The sequence below is a fragment of the Loxodonta africana genome, chromosome 7 (assembly GCF_030014295.1).
Source record: "Loxodonta africana isolate mLoxAfr1 chromosome 7, mLoxAfr1.hap2, whole genome shotgun sequence".
Lineage (NCBI taxonomy): Eukaryota > Metazoa > Chordata > Mammalia > Proboscidea > Elephantidae > Loxodonta > Loxodonta africana.
In genome coordinates this window covers 9,352,211-9,374,717 of record NC_087348.1, presented here as the reverse complement: position 1 = coordinate 9,374,717, position 22,507 = coordinate 9,352,211, and the positions used below count along the sequence as shown (strand labels likewise).

Sequence of the window (22,507 nt, the reverse complement as noted above, 5' to 3'; positions counted from 1 at the left end):
GGGGCAGTGACGCAATGCGCCCCTAGTGGCGGCTGTACTCACGGCCTCGCTCCGGCGCCTTTCGGTTCCGTTTATACCGCTAGGGCGGCGGGTGCCAGGGTCCCAGGTAAGATCCAGGTAGAACTGAAACTTGAAACCTGAGGGACGGAAGGTGGCAGGGCTCGGGGAACTGCGGAGTGAGGAGTGACTCCCCACCTCGCGACAGGCCTGGTCCGCCCCGCGCGTCCCCCTCCTGTGGGCTCCGGGCGTCCCTGCCTCACGACCGGCCCGCAGGCGCCCTTCGGCCCCGCGAGCTATCCTGGACTCTCAAGCCCACCCCTGCCTCTCCCAGCTGCTGACCTCATTCTTTTCCATCCTCAAGTCGCCGATATGCAGCTGTTTGTCCGCGCCCGGGAGCTGCACACTCTTGAAGTGACTGGCCTGGAAACGGTTGCCCAGATCAAGGTAAGGATAGTAGTGCACCTCTGAGCATCCCTACGCCATCCGCCCTTTTGCCTGCCCTCCTGTGGCTTCCTTAGAGAACACTTTTGACTCTCCCTTCCCATCCTAGGCTCAAGTAGCCACGCTGGAGGGCCTCACCCCTGAAGATAAGGTCGTGCTACTTGCAGGTTCCCCCCTACAGGACGAAGCCACCCTGGGTCAGTGTGGGATAGAAGCCCTGACTACTCTGGAAGTGGTTGGCCGCATACTAGGAGGTGAGTGGGGCCCCAGGGCCTCCAGACCAGTGCCTGGGGGCTATTTGTGGCCCTTAGACTTATTTTCTTTGGCCTTTATAAAGTCTTTCCTTTCATTCACAATATCTAAAAGTCAGATGATTCTATGTTAAGATTCAATGTTCTGGCTTTTCTTGAAAAAGTAGGAAGATCTGATAACATTGGTCTTGTGTTCCCATATACCAACAACCTAGGTGCCCAGGCTGAGTAGTGACTCCTCCTCTGCAGTTTGCTACAGTCCCCACCGCTCCCCGTTGCTTCTCAAAACCAATGTCAGTTACCATTGTATCATCAGACTTATGCTGTTGTTTTTCTTATAGTAAAAGAAAGTGAACTCTCTTTTTGTTCCTATGTCTCTATCAAAAGTGGGAAAACGAAAGCTGGATCGAGAGCGTCGCATGTTTCAAGAAAGGTGGGAACGAGCGTATTTCTTTGTGGAAGTAAAGAATAGCCCTGTGTGTTTAATATGTAAACAAACATTGTCTGTGTCAAAAGAATACAACTTAAGACGCCATTATGAAACAAACCATAGTAAGAATTTTGTCTGGTATACAGAAAAAATGCGTGATGAAAAACTTAATGAACTAAAAAAGGGACTAAAAGTTTTACAGCATTTATCATCAAATGCCAATAAAATAAGTGATGCTGCTGTGAAGTGCAGTTATGTAATAAGTGAAAAAATTGCCCGGGCAGCAAAACCTTTCACAGATGGGGAGTTTATAAAAGAGTGTCTACTCAGTGCAGCCGAAATCATGTGTCCTGAACAGAAGCAAGCATTTGCAAACATAAGTCTAACTGGAAACACTGTAGCTCAGCGAGTAAAAGATATGGCTGAGAACTTACAGGACAAGTTGCGAGAAAAGGTGAAATCATTTGTGGCATTTTCTATTGCAGTTGATGAGAGCACGTATATAAACAATACAAGCCAGTTAATTATATTTATCCGTGGTGTTGATGAGAATTTTTATGTCACCGAAGAACTTTTGGACATGGTACCAGTGACAGATCCAACATCTGAAAGTGGCTTATTTTTGGATGTTGAGAAAAGTCTTGAAAAGTTTAATGTTGACTGGTCAAAATTAGTAAGTGTGACCACAGATGGTGCTCCTGCAATGGTATCTGATAACACGGGGCTTGTTGCAAAACTTAAATCCAAGGTTAAAATGTTTCGCAAGGATGCAGAACTCAAATGCGTTCACTGCATCATTCACCAGGAGATGTTTTGTACTAAAAGGTTAAAGCTAGAACATGTCATGGACGTAGTGATTAGCACCGTGAACTGGATACGCTCCCGTGGCTCGAACCACAGACAGTTCAGTGCTTTGCTGAGTGAATTGGATGTACAATATGGTAATCTCCTTTACTATACAAAGGTTAGGTGGCTTAGTCGTGGTACGGTACTGAAGAGATTTTTCGAAATGATAAAAGAGATAGATTTGTTCATGTCATCCAAGGGAAAATTCCTTCCCCAGCTCAGCAGTGAAGACTGGCTCAGAGACCTGGCCTTTTTGGTTGACATTACAGACCATCTAAACACTTTGAACATTTCTCTGCAAAGACGTTCACAAGTAGTTACACAAATGTATGATTCAATTTGCTCTTTCCTAGAGAAACTGAGTCTTTGGGAAACTCATTTGGCAGTAAATAATCTGGCCCACTTTCCTGCACTGAAGTCAGTTTCCAGAAATAAAAGTGATGGCTTGACCTACATCGCCAAAATTGTAGAGTTGAAGACTGAATTCCAGAAAAGGTTCTTTGATTTTAAACATTATGAAAATGAGCTCACATTATTTAGCTCGCCTTTCTCAATTAACATTGATAGTGTTAGTGAAGAGCTACAAATGGAAGTTATTGAACTGCAGTGTAATACGGTATTGAAAACGAAATACGATGACCTCGGAATACCAGAATTCTACAAATACCTCGGCAAGAGTTATCCTCAATATAGAAACCATTGTGCGAAGATTCTGTCCATGTTTGGAAGTACCTATCTTTGCGAACAGGTGTTTTCTGTTATGAAATTGAGTAAAACTAAATTTCGCTCCCAGTTAAAGGATACAAGATTGAATTCTGTTCTACACATTGCAACTCGAAACAGGAGACCTGACATTGACATCTTGGTGCAGAAGAAAAGGTGTCAGGTTTCTGGTTCCAAGTCAAAGGAGTAACCGATTATGAAAGGAATTTTAATAATTAAAGATTGCTATTTTTCAAAGTGTATTTTTAAATTTTAACTTTGAAATACTCAGTACAGGTAGTCTCCAGGTTATGAGCAAGATCTGTTCCTGAGTGTGTCTTTAAGAATTTGTAGGAAAGTTGGAACAGGTGCATACGGTTGATATTTAGCCTGACTGACTTTAGTGCAAGAAAAGGCTTGAAGCTTTATCATCTATTTAAAAGCTGCACGTGCAACAAGTGAAGGCGATTGTGATGAATTTGTTGCAGGTAGGGGTTGGTTCAGTCCTTTCCGAGTGAGGGCAAATTTATGTAACGTTAAAGGACAAGTTCAGGTTGTCCGTAAGTGGGGCGGATGTTTGTAACCTGGGAACTGCCTGCATTATAAATTTTGTATGTTATACACTTGTACCACAGTTGAATTAAAAAATTAACGTTGAGGTTTTTTTTTTTTTTGCATTTGATATTTCATATATCTGGCCTGCTGCACTTGCAGTTGTTTTTTTAACTTATGTGGCCACCCAGCTTGAGTTTGAGACTCCTGCCTAACGGAGTCAGTTGACATGTTTTTATGTCTTTGAACAAGTCTCAAGCTAGTGAGACTGTCACTTGCTGCCTTGAGCAAAGAAAGTTGATCCAAAAGGATGCCGAAATTATCAAACAATATCATTAATATCACATGCAAGTAAACTTTTGCTGAAGATAATTCAAAAGCGATTGTAGCAGTACATCGACAGAGAACTGCCAGAAAGTCAAGCCAGATTCAGAAGAGGACGTGGAATAGGGACATCACTGCTGATGTCAGATGGATCTTGGACCCTTGGAGCTATCCTTGGTTTCTTCCTTTCCTGTACCCCACAGCCACTGAAAGGTGTCCACTGGTCCTACAGACTAGGATCGCTGGTGACCTTAAGGAGAGTCCTGGTGGCCCACCTGAAGGCAACATCAAGTCTGACAGCCCTCAGAACCACTAGGCCAGCTTTTCAGCAGGCACTGATTGCCCCGCAGCTGTTGGTGAGATCCGGCTGGGACTGGGCAGGAGGGAGGCGGTGCAGCGTGCTACATGACCAGGCAGCTGGCCTTCCACTCATCAGAAGTTGGCCCAGGTGCCAAAAGGGAGCCCTCAAGGCCTCTGAGCAATTAAAATCAATAGTGCAAGATGCAAGAAATGCATCCATGCACAGTCTTTACAGGAGAGTCCTGGGAGACCTACCTCAGGGCTTAATGACTCTTGCTTTATGTACATTTCTGTCAAGTGTGGCCTGATTTCCAAGGCCAGAGCCAGAGAAACAGCAGATTACCAGGGGGGTAAACGAAAGAGGAAGACAGAGAAATTACTAAAAAGCAGAGTTGAAACAGGCACAAGTATTGAGACCGTTTACTGTAGGATAGGCCGCTTGTCATATTTCACCAAAGGTGTTGAGGTCAAATGTGAGGAAGCAGCAAAAGGCCTCTGGAAGACCTAGCCATGACTCCAGACTTTGTCAGAGCCTCACTGTGAGACCACCAACCCGCTGCACTTTTTCTAAGACTTTTAGTCAATAAAACAGATTAACCTCTACCCTGCCATTTAATTAGGGAACTATATATGAAAGTAATATGAGAGGTTGTTGTAAGACATTGGAAAAGATACAATCTGTAAGAAAGCAAAAAGGGCCTAATGTTTATTGACCACCTCCTGTGAGCCAGGTGCTGGACGCTTTATGTGCTTTCATTCCCCCTAAAAAGCCCTTAGTAGAGTTGTTATTGGGTACAGTTATCATCCCAATTTTAGTGATGAAAAAACACAAAGCACAGAGAAGGTAACTGGCTTTTTAAAGGCAGACTATCAAGGAAGGCAACACTGTGCCTTCTCAGAAGACCATGTGCAGCCCCCATCTTCAGGGCCCGCTGGATCCAGCAAAGACGCTATCAACAGAAATGTATATCCTGTATGTTGTTGTTAGTTGGTAGGTGCTGTCAGGTCAGTTCTGACTCATCGAGAGCCTATGTACAACAGAACAAAACACTGCCTGGTCCTGCGCCATCATCACAATTGTTGTTATGCTTGAGCCCATTGTTGCGGCCACTGTTGTCAGTCTGTCTCATTGAGGGTCTTTCTCTTTTTCACTGACCCTCTGCTTTTTTTTTTTTTTTTTTCTGCTTTACCAAGCATGATGTCCTTCTCCAGGAACTGGTCCCTCCTGATACCACGTCCAAAGTATGTGAGACAAAGTCTCACTATCCCCACTTCTGAGGAGCACTCTGGCTGTACTTTTTCCAAGACAGATTTGTTCGTTCTTCTGGCAGTCCATGGTGGTTTCAATATTCTTCGCCAACACCATTATTCAAATGCATCAGTTCTTCTTCAGTCTTATTCATTTTCTAGCTTCTGCATGCTATGAGGCCATTGAAAATACCATGGCTTGGGTCATTTAACACTTTAAAGAGGTCTTTTACAGCAGATTTGCCCAATACAGTGTGTCGTTTGATTTCTTGACTGCTGCTTCCATGGGTGTTGATTGTGAATCCAAGTAAAATGAAATCCTTGACAACTTCAGTCTTTTCTTCATTAATCATGATGTTGCTTTTTGGTCCAGTTGTGAGGATTTTTGTTTCCTTTATGTTGAGGTGTAATCCATACCAAAGGCTGTAGTCTTTGATCTCCATCAGTATGCTTCCAGTCCTCTTCCCTTTCAGGAAGCAAGATTGTGTCATCTGTAAAAATGGTGGGGTGGCGACGTCTTCCAACCTTCTCCGGCAACTTCACAACATCATGATCAGCATCAACGGCCCAAGGCTAATTCCTGTGACGTGGAGGTCAGGCATACCTCCTCTCTCCAACCTTTTTTACCAGCTCTCACACCAGCTGTCCCTCCCACAACACTCTCCACTTTTCTGCTGGGTTCAGTAATTCCTTGGAGTGGCCACACAGGACTCACAGACTACCCACAGTCATGGGGTTTCTTAGGGAGGTAACAGGTTACAACTGAGAATCAGAAATTACTCAGGATACAGTTCTTCGATCAGGACAGCCTCTTCTCAGCCATGCCCTCAGGCAGGCCTCTCTCTGACCCTCAGACTCTCGACTTTGCCTCTGCCTGCTTGGGCAAGTATTACAAAGGTCCTAGCTCCGTGAGTTGGTAAGCCCCCACCGCAGCCAGCTTGTACCTGCCTCCTGATTCTTGCTGTCAAGTGCCACTGTCCCTGTCTTGCACATTATAGCTCTCTCTTTTTCTCCCTCCATGTCTCCCTTTAAGCATAGTGGAATGACAAAATGGACCAATATCCTCGTTAAGGTTCCATATACCTTATTTGCATTGTCCCACTCCCACAAGGGTTCCATGTACCTTTTTTGCATTAGCAACAAGCTGTCCAATCCCCTTGGTGGGCCACAAGCACCTTATTTGCATAATCCTACCTAATCTTTTGGTGAGTGTTTTAGTTATCTAGTGCTGCTATAACAGAAATACCAAAAGTGGATAGTTTTAACAAAGAGAGGTTTATTTTCTCACTGTCCAGTAGGCTACAAGTCCAAATTCAGGGCACCAGCTCCAGGGGAAGGCTTTCCCTCTCTGTTGGCTCTGGAGGAAGGTCCTTGTTATCAGTCTTCCCTTGGTCTAGGAGCTTCTCCTCTCTGTAACTAGAGAACTCAGGGCCAAAGAACGTGCTTTGCTCGGGGTGCTCCTTTCTTGGTGGTATCAGGTCCCCCACTCTCTGCTCACTTCCCTTTCTTTTTATCTCTTGAGAAAGAAAAGATGGTGCAGGCCACACCCCAGGGAAATTCCCTTTACATTGGATCAGGGATGTGACATGGGTAAGGCTGTTACATCCCACCCTAATCCTCTTTAACATAATCTAATCTTGCCTCATTAACCACAGGCAGAGATTAGAATTTATAATACATAGGGAAATCACATCAGATGTCAAAATGGTAGACAATGCTGGGAATCATGACCTAGTCAAGTTGACATGTATTTTTGGGGAATACAATTTAATCCATGACCACGGGGGTTATAAGACCATGGTGAGAAAAGCCATATAAAAGCAGTCCATTGCACCGAATCTGCATATTGCAGGTTGTTAATTAGTTTTTGTCCAATCCTGATGCCACATTGTTCTTCATACAGTCCAGCTTCTCAGATTATTTGATCAGCGTACAGATTGAATGAGTATGATGAAAGGATACAACCCTGATGTACACCTTCCCTGAATGAGATTAAAGGAGACCTAAATAAATGAAAAGATATGCCATCTTCATGGATAAGAAAAGTCAATGTTGTTAAGATATTCATTCTTCCCAAATTGATCATAAATTCAGTGCAATACCAATCAAAATTCCAATAGGCTTTTTTGTAAACATTGACAAGCTAATTTAAAAATTCATGTGAAAATGCAAAAGATTCATATGAAAATAGAAAGGACCTAGAATAGTCAAACCTTTGAAAAACAAGTTGGAAGACAACTACCTGACTTACATTCTGAAAGGGAAATCAGGAAAACAATACCATTTACAATAGCCCCCTAAAAGGTAAAATATTTAGTAATAAACCTAGCCAGGGATGTAAAAGATTATACAAAGAAAACTATAAAATACTACTGCAAGAAACCAAAAGAGACCTACATAAATGGAAGAACATACCACGCTTCGTGAACAGGAAGACTTAACATCGTGAAAATGTCGTTACTACAAAGCAACCTATAGATACAATGCAATCCCAACCCAGATTCCATCAACATTCTTTAAAGAGATGGAAGAACTTATTACCAACTTTATATGGAAAGGAAAGAGAACCTGAATAAGCAAAGCGCTACTGAAGAAGAGGAACAAAGTAGGAGGTCTCACACTTACCAATCTCAGAACCCACCATACAGCCGTGATAGTTAAAACAGCCTGGTACTTGTACAATGACAGACATATAGATGAATGGAACAGAATTGAGAGCCTAGAAATAAATCCATTCACCTATGCACAGCTGGAACCCTGGTGGCACAGTGCTAAGAGCTTGGCTGCTAACCAAAGGGTCAGCAGTTTGAATCCACCAGCTGCTCCTTGGAAACCCTGTGGAGCAGTTCTGCTCTGTCCTTTAGTGTTGCTGTGTGGGTCTGAATCGACTCGCTGGTGACAAGTTTTGTTTTTTTTTTTATGGACATCTTGTCTTAGTGCTGTCATAACAGAAATACCACAAGCAGATGGTTTTAACAAAGAGAAATTTATTTTCTCACAGTCTAGTAGGCTGGAGGTCCAAATTGAGGGCGTCAGCTCCAGGGAAAGGCTTTCTCTCTCTGTCAGCTCTGGAGGAAGATTCTTGTCATCAGTCTTCCCCTGGACAAGAAGCTTCTCCACACAGAAACCCCAGGTCCAAACACTTAAGTGCTCTGCTCCTGGTGCTGTTTTCTTGATGGTATGAGATCCCCAATTCTATGCTTGCTTCCCTTTGATTTTGTCTCTTGTAAGATAAAAGATGGTGCCGGCCACACCCCAGGAAAACTCCTTTTACATTGGATCAGGGATGTGACATGAGCAAAGGTGTTACATCCCACCCTAATCCTTTTCAGCATAATCTAATCTTGCCTCATTAAGCACAGGCAGAGATTAGGATTTATAACGTATCGGAAAATTATATCAATCACAAAATGGAGGACAACCACACAATACTGGGAATCATGGCCTAACCAAGTTGACATGTATTTTGGGGGGACACAATATTCAGTCCATGACACAGCTGATCTTCAACAAGGGGCCGAAATCCATTAAATGGGGAAGAGATAGCCTCTTAAACAAAGCTGGCACAACTGGATATCCATTTGCAGAAAAATGAAACAGGATCTATCCTTCACACCATATACAAAAACTAACTCAAGATGGATCAAAGTCCTAAATGTAAAATCTAAAACTATAAAAGTCATGGAAGAAAAAATAGAGGCAAACCTAGGGGCCGTAATTTATGGCATAAGTAGACTATCAAATGTGACTAAAAATGCACAGATAGCAGAAGATAAACTAAATGACTAGTACTGCCTAGAAATTAAACACTTAAGCGGATCAAGACTTCTCCAAAATAGTAAAAAGAGAACCTACAGACTGGGAAAAAAATTGGCAATGACATATCTGATAAGGGATTAGTCTCTAAAATTTATAGTAAACTTCAAGATCTCAACAACAAAAAGACAAATAATCCAATTAAAAAGGGGGCAAAGGACATGAACAGACACTTCACCAGAGAAGACATTCAGGCAGCCAACAAATGCATAAAGAGATGCTCGTTGTGATCATTAGCCATTAGAAGGACACAAATCAAAACAACGAGATATCATCTCACCCTGGTGAAAATGGCAATGATCAAAAAACAGAAAACAACAAATGCTGGCGAAGGTGTAGGAAAATTGTTACAGTTGTCAGGAGCCATCAAGTTGATTCTGACTCATAGCAACCCTACGTACCACAGAACGAAACACTGCCCAGTCTTGGGCCATCCTTACAGTCGTTGCTATGGTTGAGCCCACTGTTGGAGCCACTGTGTCAATCCATCTCCTTGAGGGTGTTCCCCTTTTTTGGTGACCCTCCACTTTACCAAGCATGATGTCCTTCTCCAGGGACTGATCCCTCCTGACAACATGTCCAAAGTATGTAAGATACAGTCCCGCCATCCTTGCTTCTAAGGAGCATTCTGGTTGTACTTCTTCCAAGACAGATCTGTTCATTCTTTTGGCAGTCCATGGGATATTCAGTATTTTTCGCCAACACCACAATTCAAAGGCGTCAATTCTTCCATCTTCCTTATTCATTGTCCAGCTTTCACATGCATATGATGCAATTGAAAATACCATGGCTTGGGTCAGGCACACCTTAGTCTTCAAAGTGACATCTTTGCTTTTCAACACTTTAAAGAGGTCCTTTGCAGCAGATTTGCCCAATGAAATGTGTCTTTTGATTTCTTGACTGCTGCTTCCATGGCTGTTGATTGTGGATCCAAGTAAAGTGAAATCCTCAACAACTTCAATCTTTTCTCCATTTATCATGATGTGGCTTATTGGTCCAGTTGTGAGGATTTTTGTTTTCTTTATGTTGAGATGTAATCCATACTGAAGAGGGAGATTAGAACTCTCATACACTGCTGGTGGGATTGTAAAATGATACAACCACTGTGGAAAATGATATGGCACTTCCTTAAAAAGTTTTAAATAGAGATACCTTTTGATACAGCAATCCCACCACTAGGTATATATCCTAGGGAAATAAGAGCCATGACATGAACAGGTATATGCACACCCATGTTCATCAAAGGATTATTCACAACAGTAAAAAGATGGAAACACCCTAAATGCCCATCAACGGATGAATGGATAAACAATCCATGGTACATACACACAATGGAATACTACACAACGTTAAAGAATAATGATGAATCCATGGACCGTCTCACAACATGGATGAACCTGGAAGACATGCTGAGTGAAATAAGTCAGTCACAAGAGGACAATATTGTATGAGACCACTATCATACAAAGTCAAGAAAAAGTTTACACAGAGAAAGAAACATTCTTTGATGGTTACCAGGGATGGAAGTGGGAGGGAGGGAAAATCACAATATGACCAAGGCAAAGGAAGACACTGGGAGGAACACAAGCGTAAAAGGAAACAAGAGTGAATACTATTACATACACAATCTTGCAATAACAGTAATAACGATCAATAATTTATGAGTGGATATATAGATATATAAGTTGAACGGGGTGGTATAACATATGGGAATATGCCCATGAACATATATAGATTTGGCAGAGGCTATTTCTACATATGTATTTGTATGTACTGCAAACATATCCATGTATATAATGGAGCACACAGGGGGCAAAGTTATGAAAACTCAGCCACAACCAAACACCTTGAGGGACTGGGTCGCTGGGCTTGAGGGCTTAAAACCATAGTCTCAGGGGACATCTAGGTCAGTTGGCGTAACAGTTCATAGAGACAATGTTCTACATCCTACTTTAGTAAGTAATGTCTGGGGTCTTAAAATCTTGCGAGTGGCCAGCATTACATCATTACATAACTGCCAAACTGCTGGGAATCATGGCCGAGTCCAGCTAACACATAACCTTAACCATCACAGCCAGTGTTACTCTCGGCTCACACCTCAGCCTTCGTTACTGCCAGACGTACATAGTCTGGATAGTAGATTTTTTACTATCGTCATAAATATGAAATCTCAAATAACAAGATAGTCCATAAGTGAGGAGAATCTGTATTTGGAAATAACCCGCATGTCTTCCAACGGGTGAATGGTTGAACTAACTGGTACACCTGTCTTAGTCATCTAGTGCTGTTGTGACAGAAATACCACAAGCGGATGGCTTTAACAAGCAGAAATTTATTCTTTCACACCTTTGGAGGCTAGGGTGCCAGTTCAAGGGGAGAGCTTTCTCTCTATGTCAGCTCTGGGGGAGGGTCCTAGTCATCAGTCTTCCCCTGGTCTAGGAGCTTCTCAGTGCAGGGACCCTGGATCCAAAGGACACGTGTGCTCTTGGCTCTTGTTGCTTGGTGGTAATGTGGTCCCTCTCCTCCCTGCTCAATTCTCTCTTTTATATTTCAGGAGAGATTGACTCAAGATACAAATTAATCCTGTAGATTAACATCATAGAGGTTAGGATTTACAACGCATAGGAAAATGACATCAAATCACAGAGTGGTGGTCAACCACACAATACTGGGAATCGTGGCCTAGCCAAGTGGACACATTTTGGGGGGACACAATACAATCCATAACAATACCCATACCATGGAATATGACTTAGCAATAAAAAGGAATGCATCATAAACCTTAAACCGAAAAAAACCCCTGAAGTCTTCTTAAAACCAAACAGTAGTTTAGCTTAACTAGTAAAGAATGTCTGCCTTGAGAATTATGCTCTTTTAATATCTATGTGGAATCAAATTGATAATAGCAATTTGAAAGATTAGAAAAGGAACTTAGAAGGCAATCAGTTTATGTTAATGGGAGAGAAACAACCCGGAAAAGGAGGATGAGAATGATTATACAACTTGAAAAGTATAATCAATGCCACTGAATTGTACACGTAGAAATTGTTGAATTAGTGTATGTTCTACTGTGTATATTCTCAACAACAAAAAATTATTTTAAAAAATGCAACAGCTTGGATGGAGCACAAAGGAGTTATGCTGAGTAAGAAAAAAAGCCAGTATCAAAAGGTTACACACTTTATGATTCCATTTATATGACATTCTTGAAATGACAAAATTACAGAGGTGGAGAACAGATGAGTGGTTACCAGGAGTTAGGGATGGGAGGTTTGGGACTCTAAATGGCACGAGGGATCTTTATGACGATGGAACAGCTCTGTATCTTGATTATGGTGATGAGTACATAAATCCACACATAAGATAGATTGCATAGTATTATACGTACATGGAGCCCGGGTTGTCCAGTGGTTAAAGCACTCAGCTGCTAACTGAAAGGTTGGCGGTTCAAATTTGCCAGCTTCCGGGGAGAAAGATGTGGCCGTCTGCTTCTGTAAAGATTTACAGCCTCAGAAACTCTATGGGTCAGTTCTACTCTGTCTTAATAGGGTCGCTGTGAGTTGGAATCGACTCCACTGGCAATGGATTACACACACACACACGTAAAATTGTTAAAATCTGAGTGAGGTCTGTGAATTGTACCAATGTAAATGTAGTCGAAAATACAGTTACGTAAGTTGTTACCATTGGGGAAAACTGGGTGAAGGGTATGGGACTTCTCTGTATTCTTTTTGGAACTTCTCTTGAATTCATAATAATTTCAAGATTAAAAAGTTAAAAAAAAAACTCAACTAACAAATATATCCTGAATGTTATTGGCCATCAATGTCACATCCTCCCTTGGTTTTTTTGAACAAATACTCCGACGCCTTTCCTTTCAAATGTTTATCTCAGTCTCTTCTCAGCTGTGTTTTCCACCTCCGCCTTGTGTTCAAGGTATATCCTTGAATCACTTTTCAAATGTATAGGATCAGCCTTTTGGAGTTTGTGTGCTGCTGCTAACAAGGGCTTCCTCCCCTGTTGACCCTAAATAACTGCCTGACACTTGATGGGGGAGCCACTGGGTTGCGCTCATGTACAAACGTGAACCTGGAAGGTTGGCGAGTTAGCACCTGAGGAACAGTAATCCCAGCTTCTGGCTGGGGTTGGCGCTCTCATGTCTTCCCTCAGGCAGGTCTTAAAGGAACCCAGAAACCAAAACCAGCTGCCATGGAGCTGACTCCGACTCAGGGTGGCCCCGTATGTGTCAGAGCAGAACTGTGCTCCCGAGGGTTGTCAGAAGTAGGTCACCAGGACTCTCTTCCTCGGTGCCTCTGGGTGGACTCAAACCTCCAACCTTTCGTTTAGCAGCCAAGTGCTTAACCATTAGCGCTACCCAGGACCTCTAAAGGCATCTGGGCCGGCCATATATAAATGTACCTTCAGTGGCGTCTGCAGCCGCCTGCACCGACCTGGGAGAGCTCATCTCGCGTTTCTCTGCCCTCTGCCTTCAGTGACCTCAGTGTTTATATCACAGAAATAGGCAAACGCTACAGTCGGGTTTTTTGTTCCCCCGAGAGCCAGTTAGTGTACATTTGCCAGAATAAAAAGGCCAGTTAGTGTCAAATGACAGAGACAGTGGCCAGTGACAATTCTGTTGCACACATTGGGGAGGAGGGAGTGCAAGACCCCAGGGAACCTGCCCTTCACTCCTGACTGCTGCAAACTTCAGGTGAGTCCCATGAGCCGCTGCACTTGACTTCGGCTTTCCATCAGTGTCATTGTGTATTTCTTGCCTACATTGATGGAGGTGAATGTCGTCGTCAGGTGCCATCAAGCCGGTTCCAACTCATAGTGACCCTACAGCACAGAGTAGAACTGCCAACCTTTTAGTTAGCAGCTGAGCTCTTAACCACTGCACCACCAGGGCTCCATAGATGAATAGATGTGGAAAATATATGTGAAGAATTCACCATACGTATTTGAGGGGTTCTTGTTAAGATGCAAGGCAGGTGCTGCTGGTGCCAGGCAGGGTGCTGGCTGCTTAGGTAATTCATTCTCACAATAACCCTGAGACGTCTGTACAATTTGTGTCCATTTTATTGAAGAAAAAAAATCCGAGGCTCAGATTGTTTAAATAGCTGCCCCAGGTCACACATCCAGTAGGCACAGCAGCAAACCTCTTCCAGTAGCGTACGACAGACCCCCGCCGCCCCATTCACTCTGACTGAAGCAAAAAGGAAAGGGTGTTTGGGGCCCAGGTGCCCAGAGCTGCACCAGGAGTCTGTGTCTCTACCTCCATCTCGGCGTCCCGCTGGGGTGGCCTCCTCCTCAGACAGGCACTGTCCTTATGGCCCAACAGCTCCAAGTTCACCTGCCACCAGTGGGGAGAGCACCTCCTTCCTGAAGCCCCAAGGCAGACTCATAGGCAGGCCTGGGTCACAAGGCCACACCTGGAGCCAGGGGGTGAGGTGAGACCCAGTGGCTGGGGAATGGAGATTCGAGTCCCTCAGAGGAAAACAAACAAGAGTGCTGCCCCAGAAGTAGAAGGAATGGGGTATGCTTGATGTCCCCCTGCTGGGATGGGAACCTGGTTGTGCCTGGTGCCAGATGGGGCCCCCACCTTTCCCTCTGCCCTGCTCAGGTTAGATAACAGCTTAGGGTGCACACAGGCTCAGTGAGCACCAGCTGGCATGTACACAGCGCCTGTCATGTAGACAGGGCCACCCAGCACAAAGGCCCTGCTACAGGCGACCTGATGGTCTCCTCGCACCACAGCCCCCCATCATGGCTCTCCTAGAAGTATCTCGGCTTGAGGAAGCCCTGGTGATTCCACAGGCTTGCCTTGCAGCCTCTTCTGCTTCCCACCCCTTCATGAGCTGATGTTTCACTCAACACCGCCTGACCCAAGAACACAGGAATGCCCAGGAGACATTGTGCCCTGGCTGCAGAGGTCCCAGCACCTGCCATCAGGAAGCAGACCCAGACGAGGAGGGCACACTCGGGGCCCACGGGGGGGCCGTGAAATACATAGATCCCTCTGATTGAAAAAGCCCAACTCCTGGCCACTCCTGCCCATAGATAATTCTGTCTTCCAAGAACATACAGGGGCCAGGAGGATCCACGAACACAGGAAGGGCTCAGCTGGAAAAGAGGAAAGAGCTAGAACCAAAAAGCCATGCAAAACAAGGCACATAGTCCACAGCAAACTGGAAGGAAGGAGGAGGCCTGAGTTAGCCACACACTGGGTGTGGGCACTGCAGGCCCTCCAGTTGCAGGGAGTATGGGAGGTGGGTCAGGGTCATGCCTATGCTCATCTTTGTGTTAGAGCTGAGCTGGACAAACGGCTGCTTGTCCTTCCCTCCCTCTTCAGCCCCTGCAGATCCCATCTGCTGAGCTCACACTGAACCCCCATGTTCTGGGCCTGGTCCTTCTCCCTGTCCTCTGATCCGTTGATGGGGCCATCTCCTTTGTGTACTGTGGACCTCACCTGCTCTGACTCTCTTTTACTCTGACTTCGACACTGGGATTTTCCTTCTATTTGTGGTGGCCTGATGAGTCCAGTGTTTGGATAACTTTGAAATACCTCCAAGGAACGTATGAAACTCTAAATTACAGTCAGTCAACTGTCAGGTTTTTAATACCTGTTAAACCAGTTTTACAAACATTTTCTGTTTATTATGTACAATAGAAGTCACCAGTGTGACAAGGCCTATCTGAGAAGGAAGCCAAGCCAGAGGAGAACAGAACCTCAAGACAGAGACATGGAGAACACCTGGGTCCAGCTATGCCTGAAGGCAGAGACTATGCTCAACTTTTTAGTTAACATGATATAATAAACACCCCTTTTTGCTTAGTTCCTGCTGAGGTGGGTTGGGGCTTTCACATGAAACTGGTTGAGGTCTGGCTGTTGCCCTAGCTCTGGTGCCACGTAAGCTCGTGCAGACTTTGGACAAGATAATAAAGGGATCTGGGCATGTCTCTCCAGGTGAAAAAAAAGACCAGTTATTGGCCTGGCCTGACTCTAAGGGGCAGGAAATCTGAATTCTAAGCCTGTTACTTCCACATGTCCACTGACCCACATACTCCAAGACTGGCCTTGGGGAGGCCCCTCAACCGTCATCCCCACCAGCTCATTAGGGGACAGCGTGCTCCACCGCTCCTTGGGGGACTCCCAGGGCCAGAAGTGGAAATTTGCAACTCAGGACAAATCATTCCCCTTCTAGACATCCATGTGCATAGTGACGAGAAGAAGGGGGACACAGGAGGCTGATCATCTCCCCCACCTGCTGCCCTGGTTTCTGGGTGCCACCTGCAGAGTTCCGGGAATCCATCTCTGTAGTGTTAAGAGTGCCGTGGGGCGGGTACTGCAGCGAGTATTCGCCATTCCTGCACCCAGCATGCTCCCAGCTCTGGCATTCTGAGAAGGCCTTTTGGGGTAAAGACTTAACCACCATGCAGCAAAAAACAGCTTTTCAGGCTACAGGTGGTTCACAGTCTGGACCCTTCCTGCTTCCGGCGCTACAGACTGAGCCTCAGGTCTGGCCATGGCCATGGCTTCCAGTGCCCCGCACCGCGCTCCTGCTCTTGTCAAGGTTCTGCCATTTAGAAATACGAAGTCCACATGCACGCCCCACCTCGCGACCCAGGATCCTGCCTGGAATGCCCTACAGCTTACCCGCTAGCTCATCCTTCCGGCGGGTTGAAGTCCCACCCCCTCTCGGAGCCTCCCCCAGGCTGAGGACTCTTCTGACGCAAGTCACAGGCACCAGGCGCCTCGCTGCAGCATTCTTCGTGGTCCACGCGGCGTCACAGCTATTAATACCTACACGTGTTTTGCTCCTTTTAAGGATGCACCGTGACTCAACCCCCAAAGGCAAGTTGCAGAAATCTGCGTACACAGGTAGAGAAAAGCCTGGAAAGATACAATGCTGTTGCCTTGGGGGGAGAAGGGGCTTTCCCTTTTTGCTTTATGTATTTAATTGTTTATAAAATCAATATTACAAGGTTATTTTGAAATAAATTCTTTAATAACTTTCTACATAAAATCTTACACATTTAAGTTTATTCCTTGGTATTCTATAGTTTGTACTGCCATGTTAGGGGTTAAACGAATAGGGTATAGATCTCAAGCACCAATATAAATCCCCACCCCACCCCTTTTTTAATGAAAAAAAGCAAGTTGCAAAAGAATAGGGTATAGGTCTCAAATACCAATATAGATCTCCACCCCCCCCCCCGCCTTTTTAATGAAAAAAAGCAAGTTGCAAAATACTACAAACCAAAAAAAAGAAAACAAACCCCTTGCTTTGGAGTCGATTCTGACTCACAGTGACCCTACAGGACAGAGTAGAACTGCCCCATAGAGCTTCTAAGGAGCATCTGATGGATTTAACTGCCGAGCTTTTTTTGGTTAGCAGCAGTAGCACTTAACCACTATACCACCAGGGTTTACTGCAGAATAGTATCTCCACCATGCTGGTAACCCTTAAGATTAAGTAATCTTTGACACATGCTTACTTTATATTAAGGAGAGCCATGTTTTTAACTTTGAACACATTGAGACTTTTGGACCATCCCACCAAGAGGTCCAGTTGGACTCACCTGGACCTTTTATAAAACAGAAAATGTTTGTAAAACTGGTTTAACAGGTATTAAAAACCTGACAGTTGACTGACTGTAATTTAGAGTTTCATACGTTCCTTGGAGGTATTTCAATTTAGAGTTTCATACGTTCCTTGGAGGTATCTCCAGTATAATACCTTTTAATAAAAATAATCCCCCAGCCCATAAAATGGCATACACATATTAAATTGTGTGTATATATGTATGTGTATATGTGTGTCTATAATTGGCCCTGGCAGGTGAGTCCAACTGGACCTCTTGGTGGGATGGTCTAAAAGTCTCAATGTGTTCAAAGTTAAAAACATGGCTCTCCTTAATATAAAGTAAGCATGTGTCAAAGATTACTTAATCTTAAGGGTTACCAGCATGGTGGAAGAACTAATCCAAAGAGAACTGCATACACTGAAGTATTTAGAGGCACTAGAAAAAAAAAAAACGGAGTAAGAATCCTGAGTTACTTACAAAACTGGCTATTGTCTTACGGGGTAATAAAACCCTAACCTTGGCGTCATTTTTCAATCTGACAGAAGTTTACATTTTATCAATCTACTTATCACCAAGTCTGGCCTTAACCAATGGTGAATAGTCAGAGAGGTGCCCCCCTAGAGAATTAATCGTTTTGTAGACCTGTCTGGACTGGCAGGCATCCCTTAACAGAGAGGTATTATTTAATTCCTTCTCAGCGGCTTCTCTGCCACTCCGTGCGATTCTCAGCGCACCTGAGCTTCCCCAGAACTGCTGGTCTGAACTGGGCTGACAGTGGACTGACCACACTGAGTGGCAGTAATCAGAGCTCTGAGGAGACACCCTGGCCCTAGGTTTCACATGGGAGTACCCTTATTCTGAGGCCTAAGCTGGGCCCGAGGGGGCAGGAATGAATTGGCAGCAGGACCCTCACACTAGCGGCTTCAGGGCACCAGGGCCGAAATCTGAAGGACACACCGGAGTTCATGTGGATTGATCACGCAAGCACCCTCAGGGACGCGGTAGGGCTAAACTGAAATCTGCACACACTGGAGTTCAACGGATTGGAGGGAGATGCCAGGGGGTGTTGGGGATGGGCAATGGGAACCAGTAGAAGCGGAACAAGGAGAGGAGCAGCCGTATCCTGAAGGCCTCCTGGTTAGCCCAAGAAACCAGTTACCAATTGCCTTTGAGTCAATTCTGAGTCAGAGTAGAACTGCTCCATAGAATTGTCAACAGCTGCTTTTTTGTAAGAAGATCATCAGGCATTTCCTCTGAGGCACCTATGGGTGGACTCCAACTTCCAACCTTCAGGTCAGCAGCCTAGCGCGTGAGCCATCTGCATCAAGCAGGGACTCCAGCCCAAGAAAAACCTGAGTTTATTCGAGAAGGCCGTAGATGGTTAGGACCAAAGTTCACTGTGTCAAAAGCTTCCTAGAGGGGAAGAAAATATTCTTTGATGGTTAGGAGAGTGGGGAGGGCGGGAGGGAGAGAGGGAGAGGGATTTTCACTAATTTGACAGTAGATTAGAACTATTTTAGGTGAAGGGAAAGACCACACACAATACAGGAGAGGTCAGCACAACTGGACTAAACCAAAAGCAGAGAAGTTTCCTGAATAAACCGAACACTTTGCAGGCCGGCATAGCAGGAGTAGGGCTTTGGGGACCATGGTTTCAGGGGACATCTAAGTCAACTGGCATAATAAAATCTATTAAGAAAACATTCTTCATCCCACTTTGGAGAGTGGGATCTGGGGTCTTAAATGCTAGCAAGCGGCCATCTAAAATGCATCAACTGGTCTCAACCTACCTGGAGCAAAGGAGAAGAACACCAAAGACACAAGGTAATTATGAGCCCAAGAGACAGAAAGGGCCACATAAACCAGAGACTACATCAGCCTGAGACCAGAAGAACTAGATGGTGCCCGGCTACAACTGATGGCTGCCCTGACAGGGCACACAACAGAGCCCCTAAGGGAGCAGGAGAGCAGTGGGATGCAGACCCCATATTCTCCTAAAAAGATCATACTTAATGGTTCGACTGAGACTAGAAGGACCCCGGAGGTCGTGCTCCCCAGACCTTCTGTTAGCCTAAGACGGGAACCATTCCCAAAGCCAGCTCTCCAGACAGGGATTGTACTGGACTATGGGATAGAAAATGATACTGGTGAAGAGTGAGTTCCCTGGATCAAGTAGACACATGAGACTATGTGTGCAGCTCCTGCCTGGAAAGGAAAGGGCAGAGGGGCTCAGAAGCTGGCCAGTGGACACGAAAATAGAGAGTGGAGGGAAAGAATGTGCTATCTCATTAGGGGGAAAGCAATTAGGAGTATATAGCAAGGTGTATATAAATTTTTGTATGAGAGACTGACTTGATTTGTAAACTTTAACTTAAAGCACAAAATTTTTTTATAAAAAGCTTCCTGGAAGAAGCTCAGCGAAGGTGGTGGGCGGCTAAACGGAGACTGAAGGGGCAGAGGCCTAGGCCTGGGGAGGCACCTGCCGGGGGGCCGGTCCCAGCAGCAGAGGAGGCAGAAGTTGTTGGGCAGGAGGCGTCCGACCAAGCGTCGGGAGGGGGGAGGGTCACGATGACGCACTTCCGGCTTCCGCCGCAGCCAGGGCGGGCAGGTGGAGAAACGCCCTGGAACGCGGCCCGCGCCCCGTTACCGCCGGAAGCGGGATCCCCAGACAGCCGGAGAAAGGCGCAGCGTCGGGGTCCAACCCACTACCCCCACCGGTCCCACGCCTCAGGGCGTGCGATCCCAAAGCCCGTTTCCGCGCCTTTGGAACAGGCACCCCTGTACCTGCCCAGGGGCTGTTAAAGGGCCGAAGTAGGTCAAATTTGGCAGGAAAAGGGGTTCTCAAAGCCTGAGGCCGACACGGACCCGGGGTTCCCTCCCCCGAGGCTGGAGCTAAGTGCTCTAGACCCCACCGCCCGGACCTTCAGCCCCTGGAGGCGCAGCCTACTTCCCCGCCGCCCAGGACGCCGCCCTGGCCTTGGGACCCCCGCACCTCGGCCACTCGCATTCGACAAAACAGCAACGACCCGGGGGCGGGACGTGGCCCGGCCCCACCCACCCCCTAGACCTGGCCTCGGCCCGCCTCGGCCCTCCTCGGCCCGGTGCGGGGGAGGGGAGGCGGGGCATTTCCCACGGCACTCGGACTCCCAAAAGTCCCTGGGCGCGTGTTTACCAGGAGAGTCACGTGAGGGGTCACGCGGCCAGAGTAACGCGGTTAGGATTTGATGGGCCGGCCGGGTCCCCTGGCCGAGCTGCGGAGGCGTCGTTCTGCTCTTCGCAGGTCTAATCAGGTCTTGATTTTGTGGCCCCATTGTGGGATGCGGAGGCACTAGGCCCCGCTTCCGCGCCTCCCAAGGTCACAGCTCTGACTTTGCAGATTGGGCAGTCTACGGGGTTCCAGGCTGGGGAGGGGAATCTGTAGAGCAGAAAGCAGCTCCAGGAGAAGCAACCCTGGAATCATCAGACCACGGCCCTTTTCGCACATAAGAAAATGGAGACCCAGAGAAGGTTTACAGCTAGGGTTCAGGATGAATCAGGGGTATGTCTGGAGGGAGGAGGGTGTCCCAGATTTGGGCATGGGCCAGTTTGGGAGGAGCACTGGGGAGGAGACCCAGGAACCAGTATCTGAGAGGTGGGGGTAGGGTGATGTGGGGTCCCTGGAAAGGTTAGCTATGCTTTCTGCACACAACCCCTCCCACCTGCTCCTGGACAGCTCGCAACCCCTTGTCATGCCTTAGCTGGGGCTGGTCGCTCAGGGCTCCTCCTCAGGGGCCTCAGACTCAGGCCTCTCTCAGGGGTCCGTTCCACCCCACCCCGGCATACACACAGAGGGGCCGGCGGCCTTCCCTGGCAACCAGCCTTGCTCACTGCGTGGCGTGAAGGCTTTCCATGTCCTCCACCAGTACCGTCTCATGCCCTTTCCTCCTCTTCTCTCCGCATACATTCACTGTGGTGCTCTCACACTCCTCTGTCGCTGCATCCGAACTGCCCACTCCTCTTGCTGGCGAACTGGGCCCCAGTACCTGGCTTTCTAGGATACCTTCCCAGACCCTCTAGGAAGGTCGGCTAGCCCACCCTCAGCCCGGCTTTCTTTCTGATCACCCTAGGACCGGAAACCATTGTGTGTGAAGTCCGTGGCACAGGGCCTAGCATCAAGTAGGTGCTCAATGTTTGTTGGTATATGAGTGAATACCCAGTGTGTATGTGGGAGAGGTTCTCAAATGACCAGGTCCGGCCTTTCCGGAATGCGGGCCTTGGTGGTGATGACGGATACGGGGTAGTCGTTTCTTGCTGAAAGGGTTCTGAGGCTGAGGAAGAGCACCGGCCTGGGAGTGTTTGGGCAGGTCATTTGGCCTCCATGGAAAGCAGGTGTCATGGGGCTGCTGCGAGGAGACAGCCCTAGAGGGGGACGGTGCTGGGGCAGGCTCGGGGAACGTTGTGCCCGGAGGTCCCGCCCTGCCCAGGCTCCTGGTTGGGCGGAGATGGAACTGCGACCAAGGCTGGTGCCCGTGTCCCTTCGTCCTTGTGTCCCCCTGCCGGTGGGCGCAGGTGGCGGCCGTGGGCTGAGCTCATGCGGCGGCGATGACGCACGAGCTCCAATGGCGTCCCCCGCGGACCGGCCTCACCTCCCTGGAGCCCAGGTCGGCCAAGGACGCCCGGCAGGCGCGGAAGTTTGTCTGCCGGTGTGCCAACTTTCGGCTGCCTTCCTGACACCCGTGTTTTCCAGCCTCATTTGGGCAAGGGGAGGCGCCGGGGCGGGGGCTTTTCAAAAAGGTCTGGGGGTCATGGGGGCATCCGAGCATATGGTGTGTGAGTCCGTGGACCAGGCCGGCGGCTGCGATGGGGCAGAGCGGCCTGGGGCCCTAAGTTAAGCACACTGCTTTGTCGGATGTTTAAATGCGGTCCTCCACATCAAGTTATTCCAGGTCAGTCCCCCATCACCCTTGGATGCAAAGAGGCTAGGTCCTACTAGGCCCCTCGCTTCTCCCTAAAACTGGATCCCAGACAG

The 22,507-nt window shown here is 46.8% G+C and overlaps 1 protein-coding gene across 12 annotated transcripts; it reads left to right on the top strand.

Annotated features, from left to right (window-relative positions):
* Position 1: 1 nt before the first annotated feature.
* Positions 2 to 17,985, top strand: FAUP4 (ubiquitin-like protein FUBI). 12 transcript variants are annotated; one of them, XM_064287795.1, is made up of 6 exons: positions 2 to 106; positions 362 to 444; positions 551 to 695; positions 1,080 to 1,125; positions 5,568 to 5,687; positions 15,581 to 17,985. In XM_064287795.1, the coding sequence occupies exons 2-6, from the start codon at positions 370 to 372 to the stop codon at positions 15,723 to 15,725; spliced, it is 531 nt and encodes a 176-aa protein (XP_064143865.1). In that variant the 5' UTR covers positions 2 to 106; positions 362 to 369; the 3' UTR covers positions 15,726 to 17,985. The 12 variants fall into 12 exon arrangements, with proteins under 12 accessions (XP_064143865.1, XP_064143867.1, XP_064143864.1 ...); XM_064287797.1 differs by lacking the exon at positions 15,581 to 17,985 and adding an exon at positions 6,998 to 15,569; XM_064287794.1 differs by lacking the exons at positions 5,568 to 5,687; positions 15,581 to 17,985 and adding exons at positions 3,750 to 3,902; positions 5,041 to 5,247 and having other exon boundaries at positions 1,034 to 1,125.
* Positions 17,986 to 22,507: the final 4,522 nt, after the last annotated feature.

Excerpts from the sequence above, each read along its gene's own strand:
- FAUP4 (XM_023559588.2), top strand. The coding sequence starts at position 370 with ATGCAGCTGTTTGTCCGCGCCCGGGAGCTGCACACTCTTGAAGTGACT. Across the intron at positions 445-550 it reads AAACGGTTGCCCAGATCAAG|GCTCAAGTAGCCACGCTGGA; the intron begins GTAAGGATAGTA and ends TTCCCATCCTAG. Across the intron at positions 696-1,079 it reads GGTTGGCCGCATACTAGGAG|TGGGAAAACGAAAGCTGGAT; the intron begins GTGAGTGGGGCC and ends CTCTATCAAAAG.